This window comes from Anolis sagrei, chromosome 2 (genome assembly GCF_037176765.1).
Source record: "Anolis sagrei isolate rAnoSag1 chromosome 2, rAnoSag1.mat, whole genome shotgun sequence".
In the NCBI taxonomy this organism is placed as follows: Eukaryota; Metazoa; Chordata; class Lepidosauria; order Squamata; family Dactyloidae; genus Anolis; species Anolis sagrei.
The window spans coordinates 77,969,947-77,987,886 of NC_090022.1; the positions used below are offsets into that span (position 1 = coordinate 77,969,947).

A 17,940-nucleotide genomic window follows, 5' to 3' on the forward strand; every position below is an offset into this window, starting at 1 on the left:
AACCTCTAACTGCTCTCTTATCTGAGACAGTTCAACATCCTTGAAGGTCTGTTGAAGCACTGTTGTTCTTCATTAACTTTGAATCCCTCTTTTTTCTCAATACTCTTTTAGTGAGGCAAGATATTGTTACAGTTGTCGCTCTGTATTCATTGGGGAGGGGGGGGATAGGAGCAGGAATGGGGGGGGTGCACATGTTCCTTCCTCCTTCCCTTAGGTGGGTGGGATGTGGATCTCAAAGGTGGAAAGAGGGGGTAGGAGGAAAGGGGTAGGTGGGGCGACAGCTGAGGAAGCTGCTCCTCTAGCTGTGGCGGCCTCAGCAGGTCTGAACTTAATAAGGACTGTCAGCCCAGCCCAAAGGAAGGTCAACCTGCTACTCTTGGAATTTCCTATTAAGACCAGACACAGAGGCAGCCATCCTAAGAGTAGCTGCCACAATCCCTTCCAACTGCCCTTGCCCTCCTCTTGCTGCTGCCACCCTTGCTGCCTGCCTCCACAGCAGGTGGATAGCAAGGCATGACTTCTGCCAAATCTCCTTCAGTATTGTTGTTCTTCCTTCTCTAACATCAACAGAGGGTTTTGTTTTTTTTGTTACAGCAGGGTCTGTGGGATGAGGGACTTCAGATCTTCCTGTTTTTTCCACTTTTGCGGGGATCCAGTTTCCTAATCTCTACAAAAGCTGACTGTATTCTTATTTTAAAGAGCAAAAACTGAGGCAAAGGATTACCTTCTCTTCTGGGCCTATATATGGGTTACAAGATGGGTGGAGAGAAAGAAAACTGAAATCATTTGCCAAGGTCATGAGACCAACCTTGGTGCATGACTTTACTGCAGATAAAAACAATTCTGTTGTAAGTGAAGCATTCAGCAGTTTTATTTTATGTATATTATATGATGATGTTTCACTGGTGATCTTATACAGTCATTCTATTGACTTCTAATATTTCATGCAACGTTACCCATACTCCCAAACATATTTGTACAGCCTCAGGAGATAGAAACTTGTTTTTCATTTAATAGCTTTGATGATTAGGAAACTGAATTCTTCAGTCAATAGGCCATTATTCACTGCCTTTTTAGCACCTACATTGCTAGTGAGGGTTTTGCCAAATTTAGGATACCTTGCTCAACTTAAGAGTGCTTCCAGAGAAAGGGCTCTCATTGGCAAAAGACACCATGTCCCTAGATTTTCTCCCCCACCTTGTAAGGATTTTTTCTTACTAGAATGTGGAAGACTCAGTGGGAAAAAGCAGGAGCATTACCAACTGAAGATGCTACTATTTGAAACCCTTACTGGTCCATGAATATGGCAGTCTGATTAAACTAAGGATCCAAAAACCACATCATTAAAATTTTCCCCTCCCCCCAGATATGCCCCCCATGAAAGAAAACTAATGGTGACTTCCAGTTTTGTCTTTAGTGCATCAGGAGCTAATATGGTGTGTGGGGTTAGGAATCACCTGTCCTAGAGGTTTCCAGGTTCCCCTTTTCCCTGCCCCAAAGAAAATTGAGATGGATAAGGTAGGAGGGGACTATGGGGAGCAGAAGGAAAGGCTTTGGCAGACTGCAGTCTCAATGTTCCTGGTTTACACTGTAAAAGAAGCTCACTAGGACGCTGCTGGAACTTTTATGAGCCTGTCTTAGGGCTTGATAGAAACCGTGTCTCTGTATGTTTAGGTTCTTCTTAGAGCAATGTTTCTCACCCTCTGGGTCCCCAGATGTTTTGGCCTTTAACTCCCAGAAATCCTAACAGCTGGGAAACTGGCTGGGATTTCTGGGACTTGTAGGCCAAAACACCTGGGGACCCACAGGTTGAGGACCACTGTTTTAGATAAAGTATTTATAATGTATGTGTGTGTGCATATAAATATATATATAATGATGGGGGCAAGAAAGGGAGGTTCTAATTACTAATCTCCCTTAAAGCAGATGTGCTGTTGGTTGTAAGGAGTAGAACTGGAACTAGGACAGACATGTCCCAAACGGATACTGAAATACTGGTTGTTTACAAACTCTTGGGTCACCCCAGTCCATCAGACGGTGAAGGTGTGAAATCCTTGACTGTCGACTCGCCTCTGGCCAGTCAACATGATAATGCTCTTTGCCAAGGAGAGATTTCAGCTTTGGCCAGGGCATTTGCTGGCAAGGATCCAATGGAGTAAAACTAGCCTTGTGCCAATTGTACCATTAGAAGGTGGTGAGGGCAAAGGGCAGGAGCTCTTCTTTCCTGACAGCCCATGTCTGTGTGATAAGTATCCCTCTGCACCTACTTAAAGTGTCCCTGTAGGACCTGTTAAGGGAAATCTGATCATAACAGATTAGGCAGGCTAAGAGATGACGTACTGTGATGGCTCTGACAGCAGCCTCCAGCCATCTCTCAGCCACAATCTCTTACACTCTGAGCCCTTTTTCTGATTATGACTCATTATGGAACTCTTGATTGGGAGGTTTTGGGGTCTCCTGAATATAGTATGCAAAGGTAAGCATGCGCCTTTATCATGAGCAAAGTTAAAGCAGAAAAACTCAGTAAGGGGAAAGAGAAGCAGTGGTCCAAAACTGGTTGGGGAATCTGTGGCCTTGCAGGTGAAATTGGGGCTGCTGCTCCTATTTGTCCCTTACCATTGGTTATGCTGAATAGGGTTGATGAGAGACCCCAACCAAAATATTTCAGCCTGTTCAAATCTGCCCTGTATGCTGAACTGAGAGACAGTTGAATGAATATGACTGCTGCATGCCCCAGTGTGATCAAAGAGCTCTGGAGACAGGGAAACATGAATACAGTGGGCATCAGTGGCCAATGAAAGCACTAAAGGAAAACCCCAAAGCCATTCAAGGTATTGTATTGTCTGACACAGAGTCCAAATGGCATCACCCCCTCTAAATTAGGGCCAAAATGTTAGTAGGCAATGACAGCCTTCCTTTCTTTCTCTCCCTGCTCCATCACGGTGATGCCAAAGCAGGTCACTTCATCCTTCTGCATGGGAGGTCTGCCCCATGGGAGCAAAAATGCTGACAAGGTAAACTGCTACATCAGAATTGTCCAGAAGGGGGCAGCATTGCAAGGATGATTAAAATGTCTGCTTATAAAGGAGATTTTACTTACTCCCTTCTTGGGGCTGATTCCATGAAAAACAGTGGAATTAATGCTGGGTAGAAGAAACATACACATTAGCGAGATATAAGTAAAATACATAAGCACAAAAAGCTCTGTATGCATCTATGCATATAGAGCTTTTCTAAAGAGAACCAATAGTCAGCATGCACAGAACAAACTCAGTACAATAATGCATTTGGATCTGGAGCTAGATCTTTCCAGATACTGTTTGCTGCAAGGCTGGAGTCCTCCCCCCCCCCCCTCTAAATTGCAGTATCTTTGTATACTCAGACAAGGACTGATAGTTAAAGTAATCTTCTGTATGAGTCACTGTGGATTCAGGAAGATACAGGTGCTTTAAATGCATCCAAAAAGCACATCATCTTCATGGTCCCGCACCTTCAATTTGTACACTGGCCATCCCACAAAACAGTTAAGGTTGAAAACAAGCTGTGAATCTTGGTGCTGTAAGTCAATTTGTTTTATATAGGCCCTCTCTGCTTTGAACTTGATTATCTGCTTTGAACTTGATTATATGAGTCTACACTGTCATATAATCCAATTCAAAGCATGTAATATGGATTTTATGTGGCAGTGTAGAAAGGGCCATAGAAGCATCATTGCACTGTTTCATGGCATAGACACCCTGAGGAGTTTAAGTGTTTTCATTCTGATAATTCATACAGAACAAGCAAAACGTAAATATAGTGGTCCTTAGGGATTTTATCAGTGGTAGCTAGTAGGTTGCATCTTATGGGAGATTACTTTGGTCTGGGTTTTTGTCCTGTCTTTAAAGGAACTATCCAAGGCAGGAAACTGTATCCCCCAAATAAGATCAACCAGAAGGGATTCATTGTCTCATTTAGGTGGAAGTCACCAGCTGCCATTACTCTTGAAATGGTGAGACTGCTTTCTATATTTTACACCTTTCCTTCATCATCTCAGCACAGAAAGCAGCTGACAAAAAATGCTGCTTTCAATAAATGTCATAATCAGAAAACCTGGCAGGAGTTTGATGGACTTTCATCTGACCTTGGTTCAGCTCAATACCCCAACTTATCCCATCATGTGCAATGTCAACTAGGCTCTATTTTACCCTTTTGGATTTCTGAAATGTACAGGTAATCCAGTGTCGTTGTGGTCGTGCCCCCTCCCCTCCCCCCGCGCGGTATCTGTGGGAATATGTTCCAAAACTACTTTCCCTCATATATATCCAAAACCATGAACCCTGTATTTTTGGTACTCATGTAAGTGAAGCTGTATACACCATTTCCAACCAGTAGGATTTCTAGGATACTGAACCTATAAAAACTCATTAGCTCAGACTTGCCAAAAGATCACCTACAATAAAATAAGGTATTGCTTCTCTCCCATCTCTCTCTAGCCATTTGCAGTCAAAGGCTTCCTGAAAATAGCAGAATGTGTGGTTTAATGAATGTAGGTGGTTCAATAGCCTTCCCAATGTACAGAACCATAGAGAAGCCTTGGCTGCACTAGTTTTCGATTGTTCAATTGTTGTTTTGTATTTTGTTATAATGTTGTTTTATTCTGTTTTTATACTGTTGTTATGTTTTTAATGTGTTACATTTCAACTATGTTGACCGAGCTTAGTCCCCATGTAAGCCGCCCTGAGTCCCTTCAGGGAGATGGAGGCTGGGTACAAAAATAAAGTAGTAGTAGTAGTAGTAGTAGTAGTTATTGAAAACCATAGCACACATAGTCTTCAAATAAGGTAATTCTCTTAAGAAAATATTGCAAAATGCTGTTGCTGGCTTTGGTTTTTATTAACTAATAATTATGGTCTTTCAGTGCTGGAGACCACACCTCCCAGAAAGCAAATATTCTTTTAAAATTGCAAGTTTATTTATTTAAACTTGTTTTAATTAAGAACATTCACACCATGCTTTTCTCCCATTATGGAAATCTAAACATTTATACAGAGTGGGGAATCTGTGCCCCCTGCAGATGTTTTGTACTACTGTTCCCACCCATTTTCCCTGCCCCAATGGACATGCTATCTGGGGCTTAGGAAACCAGAATGGATAGGAACCTGGATAGCCCCTGATGTAAGGTGTTATTCCAAATGGTTTCCCGGTTTGATTTTTGTTTCACTGAAATTTTAATATTATCTGGTAAATGAATGTATTGGCTGATGTGTTTGATATTTTAAGATGATTTTACTGTTTTACTGTATTCTTTGATGTATATGTTGATGCCTATGTGAGGCTGTTCTGAATCCCCTTATGGGGACAAGGGCGGGATAGAAATGTATGAAATAAATAATAATAGCTAGTCTAGAGGTCTAGGAATAGGGAGCCAGTGGCCATTCAAGGTTTAGTGGATTCCCACTGTCATCATCCCCTGAATAAAGGCTTTGCTGACTGGAGCTGGTGGAATTTGAGTCCAACAACATCTGGAGGGCTTTAATTTCCCATTGTTGTCCTTACAAATGAAATGGGCAGGAGAGAAAGCAAAAAATCCATTTTATTTCTAGTGATGTCACAAGCCCTAAATGATCCATGCATGAATCACTAACATAACCATACTTCACACACCATTAACAATCTCTGTGGCTGCTCTAGCTTGAGGCTGATAAAGAAACCATAGTTTTCTAGTGACAAAAATCAAAGTCCAGAAGAATGATTTTTTTGGCTGTAGCTACCAGTAAGCATGGCCGCCAGACATATTAGCGGAGGAATTTTGGAAGCTGAGGTAGAAAAAAGTAACATTTGCAAAGTCAGTACTAAATACTGCATTTTGCGTCTTAGGGAAAATTCAATAGACTTTCATCAATACACTTGAAAGGTATTTGGAGGCCATGCCACAAAGGAATGTATTTTGATTATGTACAAACATGCTACCCCAAAAGAAAAATTCTAGGCTTGTTCTAATTTCTGTCAGGAAGTGCTATTAACAAGTCAAATGTATTTGCTGAGGGCTTTTGTATTACTCTAGACAAGATGATGGAAGCAGATCTTTGGGCCTCTTCCCTTGTAGGGGAGGCAGTTCCATATCTGCAAGAGTCAACATCATGAAGGTTGCCTCAAATGATTTTCTACAAGTAGCATCTTACAGGGTTAGTGGCCATAGTTTCCTCTAGCCATGACATCAACAGACCCATCTGATTTCCATTTTTGTCCCTGACAGCCATCTGTGGTAACAGACATCTCTTTAGTTGGCATGAGCGTCACTAGTTGTAGCTGCACTGTTGTTCAAAAATGATCAGTTATGACATTGATAGGAATAAATCTGATGTAATGGACTATGACTCTGGAGACCTGGGTTCAATTCCCCTCAACCAGGGTAACTCATTGGGTGATCCTGGGCAAGTCACACACTCTCAACCCCATAAAACCCTGTGACATTTCCTTTTAGAGTTGTCATAAGATAGAAATGTCTTGAAGACACAAAACAAAAACAAATTTCAAAGGTGTACTTACTGTGGGCTAGAAACAAAGGAACCCAATAAAGCATCCTTCCCCAATCTTGTGCCCTCTAGATATTTTGGACTGCAGCTGCCATCATCCCCAGGCACTGACAGCATAGCCAATAGTGCATCTGGAGGACACCAGGTTGGATAAGACTATTATGCAGGATAGCTGACCATGTACTGCAAAAATAGTACTGAGCTGAAAGCTGTCAGTTAGCAGAAATGCTGACCTTGACTTCAGTTTGATTAGGACTTTCATTCCATGGCTTTTTCTGTATAGCTACTACTGAACTTTTATTTTAATGACAAAATAATGGTCTTTGCTTTAGAATACATGGTGTTTGCTGCTAGGTTGTTAGAGCTAAGCAGTTCTGGCTCTTCCTTGGATAGGAAACTGGCCAAGAGTGTATCTGATATTTTACAAAGGATGAGCACCTAAGTGAAATAAATGAATACCAGTTAATCAGTGAATCAATCAAATCAATTGCTGTTCTCTCCCGACTCTTTCTGTGAAGACATCATAGGTCTTTTAGGCATCACATCTTTTTATATATACCTGAGAGAGAAAGTGAACAAGGAAAAAGTATTGTGCCAATGAAACAAAAAGGTGTTTGTGACTGCATGCATCCGATAAACAGCCTTACTGTTTTAAACCTTTGTTTAAGGACAATTTCTGTGGAATTCAAAAGGTTTTGTATCATTTTGCTTAGTCCTACTCAGGCATTGCCAAATTATGTATTTTGTTGCTTTTTCCTTGTGAACAATATGGCTACATTACTAAAAACAAACAAAACAGATAAATAACACAGTGATAACAGCTATTTTCCTCAGAATGAGCTTTAACCAGCTTGTCAAGTCTTGTTTCTGGTCCAGCCTGAGACCTTGCCAGGCTGCCACTGTTCAATGGCTAGTGCACAACTGAGCCACTGACATTTCAGTGGCTGATTATTTGTGCTATTTTATTGTTGTCATTGTGTGCCTCCAAGTTGTTTCTGACTTATGGATAAATTATCAATGGGTTTCCTTGGTGCAGAGGGTGTTTGCTAGGAGTTTGACTTGGGTTTCCTTGGCCAAGTGAGGATTAGTTCAACACTTAAACCACTACACCATATTGGCTCTCTTTATTGCTATCAAACCATGTTTTGGTAGTGCCAGGTGAGATAGACAAGTCGTACCAAGTTTAGAACTACACCTGTTGTCTACTCCTCTCCCAGAGGGCTTTAACAGATTCCTCATGAGACTCCCTTTCCCACCATCTCTTGGATGTTTCTCAGGATTGCCTAACAAGAAAGCCAGGCCCTGGGAACACTGACCAAAGGAGCAACTATGTATTTATACCATGTACATCCATTTAAATCTAAGGAGAACACCGTGGCCCTCCAGGTATTACTGAACGAAAACCCACATTATCCCATATCATTCTACAGGTTGTCCAAATATGATGGTGTTGGAAAGCACATGGATAGGAACCAGTTTAAATGGCAACAGGTGTACCTTTTAAGGGAAAATTAGAATTGGGAAGGAATACTGGAGAGGAAAGAATCTGAGGAAGGGTTCTTGACATTGTCCATGTCTGCCAATATGGGATTCCAGGTTTGTGATTACTCCTGAAATATCATCTCGAAAGTGGGGCGTGGGGAAGGGGGGATGTGTGTTTAACAGCAGAATAGCAGTAAGTGAAAGAGGGGTTTGATACTCCATTTTGCTGAAAATTGGCCCTGCAAAATTACTTTCCCTTTACCCAAAAAACTGTCAATGGCATTTCAATCCATGTGTTCACATGAGATGTCTATTTTCCCTTAGATAGCATTTTCCTAACTTGCTATTTCTCTATGATCAGGTGTTTGTGCTACATTTGTATCCATCATTCTTGATGCAAACATGCCAGGAAATGGGACACACCTCAGTCCGTTTCACATGAATTCAACCTGCCTTTTTCTCTGTGATCTCAATCTTTCTTAATTCTGATCGCACAAACTTATGGATGTCCGTGTTATCCTTTTTGTGTTGTCTACTGGATTTATGCTATGTCAGATTTTGAACAGCAGCTATGACTAGAAAATCTCTGGCACTCACTTCTTTAAAGAAACACCTGAAAAGTCAGACTCTGTTCCAAACAGCTTAAAACTGCATGGGAACTTAAGTTCATGCCTCTGACCGGCCATGGATCACCTGCAGGTCTTGAGCTGGTTGTACTTCATTCCTGAGAATGTTTCCTCTGAGGTAAGCCACTCTGAGTTCAGTGGGACTTACTCCCCAAGTTTTCTGGGCTGTTGGCTAACACTGCCATTGCATAAACATTCAGAAGTAAGTCTCACTGATTTCAATTGAATTTTGTTGTTGTTGTTGTGTACCTTATGGCAACTCTTATTGTGGGATTTTCTTTGCAAGATTTGTTCCGAGGGGGGACAATGATACAAAGCTAAGGAGAGGCTTGGAGAGTGTGTGTTTCACCCAAGTCTTCATAGCTATAGTCCAATGCTCAAACCACTATACCACACTGGAGTTTACTCAATTTGTATAAAATACAGTATGTTAAATTTACTTGGAAGAATGTCTCACTAAATCCAAAGTTGTAGCAGCATCTCCTTAGCCTTCAGTAACTGACAATCGTAATGTAAGCCAGGGTTGGCCCAACATTTTGTTGCAAGAACTGAACAAAAATATGGCATCCCCATTTATAAAAATTGCCAGTTGAACTTTGTTTCAACATTGGCATTAGGAGAACAACCTCTGCCCTGTTGAAGACAAGCGGGTAATCACTGGGGGCATCTGGCAAGCTATATAGCACTGGGATGTTTTCTCTAATGCCTTGTTGCTGCCTCTGCTGTGGCAACTACATTTTCTGATAGATAGTATGGTTAACTGTTCCCTCTCAATAATAGAATTCTGGGTCTATAAAATGGACCAAGCATGACTGAACAGAAAAGTCTCAGCATATTAAACAACAAATACCACACAATATTCTTTTGGAGGGAAACCTGTTGCAGTTCAACTGAAATGCAAGGATGTTTATAGTGTAGCATTAAGAAAGGGGTATGGAACAAGTGGCTCACAGGATGTATCACTGGCATTGCTGGGTAAAGCTGATGCAGCTGTAGTCCTATAAAATCCAGACAACTCTTACTCCCCATTCCTGCCCCAAGGTTTAGGGATACAAACCCTAGTTCACCATCACAACTGACTTGTTGTAGAGTCATACTCCCTGCATCTTGAATCTTTGGTTCACTGTGGATACTGATGTCTATGGATGCTCAAGTCCCGTTATATTCAATCTGTATAAATAAAAATGTAGTGTTTGTTTGTTTGTTAACATCACTCAAAAACCACTGGACAAATTGACACCAAATGTGGACACAATACACCTATCAGGCCAACGAGTGACCATCACTCATAAAAACACTGAAAAACATAGCAGAAGAGACTTAAAAAGCCAAAAAACAAGAAATACATTACAAAACATGTACAAAATATACACAAATGCACCTATATACACATATACACAAATATATACATACACAAAACACATCTACACAGACTGGGCCGCAGCAATGCATGGCAGGGGATGGCTAGTGATATAATAAAATGGTGATCCTTATATAAAGTGACAAAATCAAGGTTTCATTTTGGATTTTAAAAAACATTTTCAAGCCGTGGATGCAGAATCCATGGCTACAGAGGGCTGGTTCTACCAGTCAACTATTTTCTAGAATTAAATCTAGTTTTAATATTAAAAGTCCCACAACAAAACAAACCAATAAATGGCTTCAGAGAAACATACTAGAAATCACAATGTTGCATACAGCATAACATGTCTAAGAATATAAGAGGCCTAGTTCTTACCAAGATGGTAACCCTTTTGCAGATTGAAGCTAACCACTGCAATGCTTTTCTGTACAACACCTAGCCCAATACCACAGGTTTGCAAGAAAAATGATAGTCTTCTTCATCACAGAGACATACTGTACACAGAAATGACTGAAAAAGGGAATATTGTTGTGAACTTCCAGTTGCAGTCTCTAATAGTGTGGCTCAGAAAAATTCCATGAGCTTTTGGCTTGAACCCCTGGAAACATGTCCCATTTGGCTCCACCAGTTCAACTGCTGTTATTGCCAATTAGGGATTGGAGATATTTAAAGTCTGAAAAGCTGGTGCAGGAAACTGAGCAGTGGTGTGTAGTCTGGAAAGTTTGTTGCATTGTTGCCTATTCTTGAACAGAATTGCATAGAACTGAGGTGTGCTAGGCCTCGAACTACAGATTTGAGAGATACACTCACCATAATATGCCTAAGAGAATACTGATAGTTGGAGGTCATTGTAATACATTTTGTAATGTCCTTGATATGTTTCTTCTCTTCGCACCCCCTTTGTATTGTATAATACAGATAAGATGGATTTTCTTTAAGCCCAAATAATATAATAACACAGCTTATGTTACAGTTATATAATTAATTTCTCCCTACTGTACAACCTATCACTACTTCACAATGTTTTAGGCTATAATTATCTTTTCCTCTGACCACTGGCCATGCTGCTAGAGCTGATGGAAATTGTAATCCAAAACACCTAAAGCAGTGGTTCTCAACCTGGGGTCCACAGATGGTTTTGACCCACAACTCCCAGAAATCCCAGCCAGTTTTCCAGCTGTTAGGATTTCTGGGAGTTGAAGGCCAAAAACGTCTGGGGACCCCAGATTGAGAACCACTGACCTAAAAGATACCATACTAGAAAAGGAAGCAGTACTGTGTGATATTTCATGTCACATTGTTGTACAGCTTCTCAGATACAGGAGAGTAAGACAGACATATTTTAAAACGGGTACTATATTCTTCAGTCCTTTCTTTTCCATTTCCATTCTATTATTCACTGTGTCATGACCTTTCTCCACTGTGACGTGGAGTCATTAGCAGAGACTGCCTGGATCTTAGTATGGTACGACTACAGGCCATCAACCAATTGCTCCATCGCCAGAAGCAAGTGGACAATTCAAAAGAGGCCAGGCTAAGTTCAATGCAACAAAGATCAGAGCGGCCAGTTAGGTGCATGGGCAAAGCTAAATTGTATTGCTGCTCTTTTACTTGTGCTGTAAGTTGCTATTAAAAGAGCATCAACTCAATTTTCTTGGGAGGGCAAAAGGATATGAATACCCAACTGATACATTCAGTCAAGATCCAAGGCAATAGGCATGAGGAAGGCATTACACAAAATCCCTACTTAAGACACTCATTGTTTTAACTGAGGTGGCAGTTCAGAGGCCTGTTTGTTTGTTTAAAATGGGGTCTGATGAAGCAGGATTGGCACTTGGGTTCAGCTGTCTAGGCTGGTATTGTAATCTAGACCACACATGTCAAACATAAGGCTCTCCACATCATTTTATGTGGCTCCTGAGGTATTCAATGCCAGGGCAATGTAGTTACATTTATACAGTGTTACAATTACAAATGACCCTTTGAAGGCAACCATAAGACTGATGTGGCCCTCGGTGTGACACTTCCGAGATGTGACCCTGAAATATAGTTAATTTATTTTGTTGAACAAACAGGGTGATACCAGAGTAAGACACAAGAATCCAATTCTCACAATTTCTGTCTCCAGAATTGCCCCCCACCCCTCCACCCCCAGTGGCCAAAAACAAACAAGGGCTGGGCTCCTCATCTATTTTAAGGAGTATCAGGAGAGGAAACATTCTGCATTACAATTCCTTCTCCTTTGGTATTAAAATGATAGCACTGTCTTCCTTTGATTCTGATGCCCTGACAGCATGTCCTGTCTTTCGGTTAATCCTTGCCTTGGACATAAGGTCTTGCCACACCAGTTGTTTGGCTCAATTAGCATGTCTCTAACAAATCCTGAGATATATTGCAGAACCTCTACACCTGTATGAATCAATTCAAATATATTTTATGTGCATTGGGGTATTTTTTACCATGCATTCCTCTTCATCTACTCCTCCCAGTAGTGTTGAGTGGGTGAATGTGTTAATGGAAGGTCATTTTTTAGATCACTGGAACTACTCGAACATCAAGTGTGATTATTGCAATGCAAACATGGAACTCACTTATTTGAAAGCCTCAAAAAGAGTTAATCCATCCTCATTCTTGAAACAAGCACTTTCAACTGCATCACAGAGAAAAGAGATTATTTATATAATAAAAGTATTTATGAATACTTTATTAAGCTGTTTGTAAATTTGTGGGTGTTCAATCATTGAAATGCTTAGGAACCTTTCCCTTCAGGGACTCGATCCTTGTTGTTAATGGTGTTGGTGTGAGCACACACAGGTACACCTGTCATATATATTTACGTATAAATTGGTCTCATGTATAAGTTGAGGGCAGGTTTTTGGGGCAAAAAGTATGTATTTTGATATAACCCATTGATAAATCAAGGATTGTTTCATGGAGAGTGGAAAGCACCAGCATAGCCTTGGGGAGGCATCTGCCCCTGGCTGTCACCACCATTTCCCCACTCAAACATTCAAAAAAGGCTAGAAGCGGCACCATGGAAGGGGGGGGGGGGGTTGATGCTTCTTTTAGATTCTCACAGGCACATTTAGGCTTTAACCATTTTCCATTCTAAGTAAAGATAATGGTTCCTCTTTTAGTTAAAGTGCAGTACTTGCACTGACCAGTGGATAAGTCAAACCAGGTTTTTTGGGTCAATTTTTGATGAAGATTTCTAGACTTACACATTAGAGAAATCTTTCAAAATGTTTGTAATTCAGTTCATAGGTATCTGGACATTGGCTAGGGGCAGGTGTTTTGAGCAAGAGTCAAACAATCAGAAATGCCTCTCTATTGCTGTCCCCTTCTTGAATGACTGGTTTCTGAATTGTTCCCTGTGTTCTTTCAGAAAGCAAACTGTAATAGGATAGGCCCATGGAAGTAGGAAGGACAAAAGGTTGCATAAAGAAATGCCTATCCAACATAAATTTTCTCATGGGAATAAAAAATCACTTAATCTTTGTCTTTGTTTGAGGAAGGGAAATATAGATGGTGTTACTGAGAGGCATTGGATGACTTTATCCTATATGCCCTTTACTCCTACCCAACTGGCTCTTTTGATTACTAACACTTTTTTTTGTTTTTGTAGGAAGCAAAACTCGGGAAGGCGTTGCAGGCGTGGCCTCAGGTACTGAACTTTTGTTTTTGGTCACACGTTCCCCGCCCCCTTCGCCACCGCCTTTCTCACAGATTGACATTGCCTGGTCAATGAGTGGGCGGCTGTGCTAAAGAGATCACAGACTAACAGGACAGTGATGTCACTAAAAGCCTCTTATGTAACTGGGCCCAGGACAAAGCCTCCTGGCTGCCTCTCACGCGCCTGCAGAGCCAGCTGAAGGGACTGGCTACAGTGCAACCCCAGATGTAAGAGGTGGTGCCCACAGGACACAAGGTTTGGTGAACATGAGTCAGAAGAAGTCTTGGGGTGGGAAACAGTGTTTACCTAAATGAGTGGTAAATAAAACTGTGAAGAAGAGGAACAGTACCATGGTTGAGGGTTATTACTTTATCCCATGGGACACATTGGTATATAGCTAGGGAAGCTATTGATCTGTCAGCTATAGTTGCTGTTACTCATTACAGACCTACTGGATACCCTTGCCAAGATGAAAGCCCCTTTGTCCTAAATGAAAGCTGTGGAAAGCCACATAATATGATTCCAGTATAAAGAACTGACTGCACTACCCTGTAAAGATTACTGGTATTTCTCTTGTGGGTTTCATAGTTGCAGAGAAGACGAAGGAGCAGGCATCTCAGCTGGGTGGAGCTGTCTTCTCAGGGGCTGGCAATATTGCAGCTGCCACAGGATTGGTCAAGAAAGATGAATTCCCAACTGACCTGAAGGTGAGCATCCCACACCTATTCAGTGATTGTGAGATTGAGATGCTATCTGCAGCCCATGGCCTCTCATAGAAAGAAAACAGTTTCTTCAGCAGCCCTACTAGGGAACGTAGTACAATGGAGACATCTGAATTTGGTACAAGAATCTGCCTGCCAAAACAGGATTATGGCCAGGTTGCTGGGTTTTCCTGTGCCCAGCTACTTGCAAAACACAATGGATTAGGGACTGCAAAGGAAGACAGAATGACATTAAGCTTGTGTGGCAGGGATGTGAGAACATCCAGGGCATTCATCCATTCTGACATTTCTCAGATGGAAAATGTATGAACAGTATGTGCAGGAACAAACAAGTGCATGCACTGAAAGCAATGTACACACATACTTCATACAATAACATGTGATGACTACCTACATGAGCACAGTGCCAGTTAATATGTGCATCTCTGTGCCAATAACAACTACAGACATTGAAAACTACCATTGATCAGTGTGCATTTACATGCTTCAATTATGTTTTTTTAAACGAATGTGTCTATTTGTGCTGGCAAGCACTCAGAAGCACGCCTACGTGCAAGCCGGAGAGTGAGTGTGTTTCTCAGCAGGGGATGGGTGGGTGAGTGGGCAAGCGGGCAGGCAGCATGCACTGAAGCGGTCTGGCAGCTGCAGGGCTGGTCGATCTGAGGAAGGGCTCTTGAATCTTGCTGCCGAGCTGCCACTGAGCCGTTTGCTTCCAGCTTAGCTTAAAATAGCAACAGCTGAAGAAGAAATGAGGCCAGCGCAGCCGGGCAGGAGCAGGCGCTCTCTTCTACTTGACATGGGGGAAGGGTACTGTGCGGCAGTCTTCCCACTCCTCCCCTGCCTTGGGTCAGTTCCTTTTCTGTGAAAGGGAATGAAGGGGCAATACAGTCCCCATCAAAATTGACACCTTCCACAAGTCAAGGAGTTGTGGCCCTTAGTAGTTCTGGTTGCAAACAAACCAGGCATCATAAACCCACTCAGGAAATATTTACAGTGGAAGAAGACACAGGGAAATAAAAGTTATGCTTACATTAAAACCTTGCATAAACATGCAAACATTTGTAATTCAGACCGCCAGGTACAAGCTCTGATCAGTTCCCTTACTTGCAGGGCAGACTGTGTAAAAGAGTACAAGAATGTGGAGGATGCTTGCACCCCGTTTCATGTGAACATATGAAAATGTAGATCCATGTAGGATTTTGCAAACAAGGCCTGTCATGCTCTGTCTGTACAAACCTTTGTGACAGGTTTTTGAAAGCGAACACGAGTCTGGAAAAAACAAAGGAGCCAGCGGACCTATGGGAGCCACTTAGAACTGTACCTGCAATGGGAAAAGGGATCCACGAGAGGAATTAGGAAGGCATAAACCACTACTGGGAATTATTGGCACAAGTTGTGTGAGAGTAGCACAGGCAGCATATAGGAAGAAGCTGCTGCCTGGGAATGAGGATCGTCAAAGCCAGAATCTGTCCCACACCCCACAAATATTATCTAGCTGCCAGTTGACTGCCTACAGGCAAGCGATTATGTAACCATATGACTAGCTGTGGGTAACTTCAGAGAAGGACACATTGTCCCTTCTTGTGCTTGTCTGGTATCACTAGGGCTGTAACGCTCTTTGTTCCCAGTATAAGGAATGCCTAGTACTATTAAAGATTTAAAATATTAATATATACACCTTAGATAATTTTTATTAAAATGCCTGGGTTCTCACAGTACCTAAGTTTGTTTATTCAGACTGGAAGGACACCGTGACAGCCATGAGTAACCTGCAAATCTTTTTCTGGCAGCCTGAAGAAGTTGGTCAGGAAGCTGTGGAGGAACCACTGATAGAGCCACTGTTGGAACCTGAGGGAGAAAACTATGAAGAGCCACCTCAGGTGAGCAGAGGGGGATGAATGGAGGTGGAAACAGTACTCCTGATGTCCATCCCAAGGGACAGATCTCCATGTGTGTCACCAAGTGCTGGTCCAAGTCAGGATCAGGGCACAGGCAATCAATATGTGAGAAAAGCTAAGAGCCATAGCTCAGGTAGCAAAGTACAGATTTTTCACACAAAAGATTCCAGGTCCAGTCCTTGGCGGAAACCCCGGAGAATCGCTGCCTGCAGGTTACACAATACTGAACTATATGTATAAATACTCAGTACAAAGCAGCTTCTTCAATTCCTATAAAAACCTAAAGTGCAGGACAGGAGGCATGTACTCAGAGGAAAAGGATACTCTCCAAGAGAACAGAATAGATGTAGTCAAAAAAAGTTTTTGTTGGGCTGACATGCATTGAACCCAAAGAAAAGGCCAAGTGTGCATGTTTGTTAATACCTGGTTGTGTCACAAGTAATCCCTTATCCTAAGCCAAGAGCTGTGTTGCAGATGGAATTATGTGCCGCTGGGGTAGTTATTGACAAGCTCCAATGCAGAGCTACTTCATCCCATGTCCTTCTTTCATCTCATGAAACAATGCTCTTTCTTTTTCTCCAGGAGGAATATCAGGAATATGAGCCGGAAGCATAATGGCCATCCCCATTCCCGACACTTCCACCAGCAGCACAATAACAATAACGACCCTCCCTCTCCCAACCCTCCTCCACCTCTCCAAAGAAAGGCCTTGACACAGATGGTGACGGAGAGGAGCCCCCACACCCCATACTGTCATGAGTTCTTCCTCCAGTTCTGCTCCAAGGGACCTCATCGGGATCTGTGTTTTATGTATCGTGGTCTTTAGCGTTAAGAGAAACCAAGAATTTTGAAGACAAACCCTGGCCGCAGTGGTTTGTGTGTGCGCGCCTTTGTGAGCCCAGCCTTACTGCCCTGTCTCCCTCCCAGCGCAGTAAGGCCCGGCTTCCCCGTGTCTGTAAGAAGCATGTTGTATCTTCTCCGTTTTAAAGCAGAGCATTCCATCACCTCGGCTGGGACCCCACGCTGGGCCTGCTGTACATTTGCTTGCACGTGAATCACGCCAGCTCCGCTCCATTACCATTGGTGGAACTTTTTTTTATATTCTGAATGGATTGTTTACGCCTTTGTGACCTCTCCCTTTCCTGACTCCCTTGGTCTTGTAACAGAGACTCCCTGATTTTGACAGTGCAGAAGTTGTGTCTGTGTATCCCAAACAAAAGGAGTGCCCTCCCTCTCCTGCCCCCAGCGCTCTGTGTTGTGACTGTGGCATGGATATATACCTCCCACTGTCGCTGTGTGTGCAATCCTGGGGCAGCTGCCAGTGACACAACTGCCCCTGTGTCCATGAATAAAGCCAACTCTTCTCTGTAGTTGCTTGTCTGCTTTCACATGGTTCACAAGTCAAAAGAGGATCATTGCTTTGTGTTGTGAATAAGGCAGCTTTTATGGGTTGGCTGTCCTGCAGCTATTAGCTTTTCAGGGGCCTGAGGCAGTGTAACTAGTACTTCCTAGGGATAATTGCTTTTGGCAAAGAAAATGTAAACTGCTGCAACACAAGTAATGTTTCTTCTTCATAACAATGGACTAATAAAAAAAGCAGAAGAAAATTCCTTTTATACTAGTTGCAAAGAAACAGGCCACTTCAGCAGCTTGCCACC

General features: G+C 42.2%; 1 protein-coding gene across 2 annotated transcripts in view; it reads left to right on the top strand.

The window, feature by feature from the left end:
• The window catches only part of SNCB (synuclein beta), a 30,233-nt gene extending 12,581 nt beyond the window's left edge, over positions 1-17,652 (top strand). For both annotated transcript variants that reach the window (XM_060765608.2, XM_060765609.2), the window contains exons 3-6: positions 13,615-13,653; positions 14,251-14,369; positions 16,175-16,264; positions 16,865-17,652. In XM_060765608.2, coding sequence (XP_060621591.1) covers positions 13,615-13,653; positions 14,251-14,369; positions 16,175-16,264; positions 16,865-16,897 — 281 coding nt within the window. In that variant the 3' untranslated portion in view covers positions 16,898-17,652. The remainder of the gene's footprint in view (positions 1-13,614; positions 13,654-14,250; positions 14,370-16,174; positions 16,265-16,864) is intronic.
• The last annotated feature ends 288 nt before the right edge of the window (positions 17,653-17,940 follow it).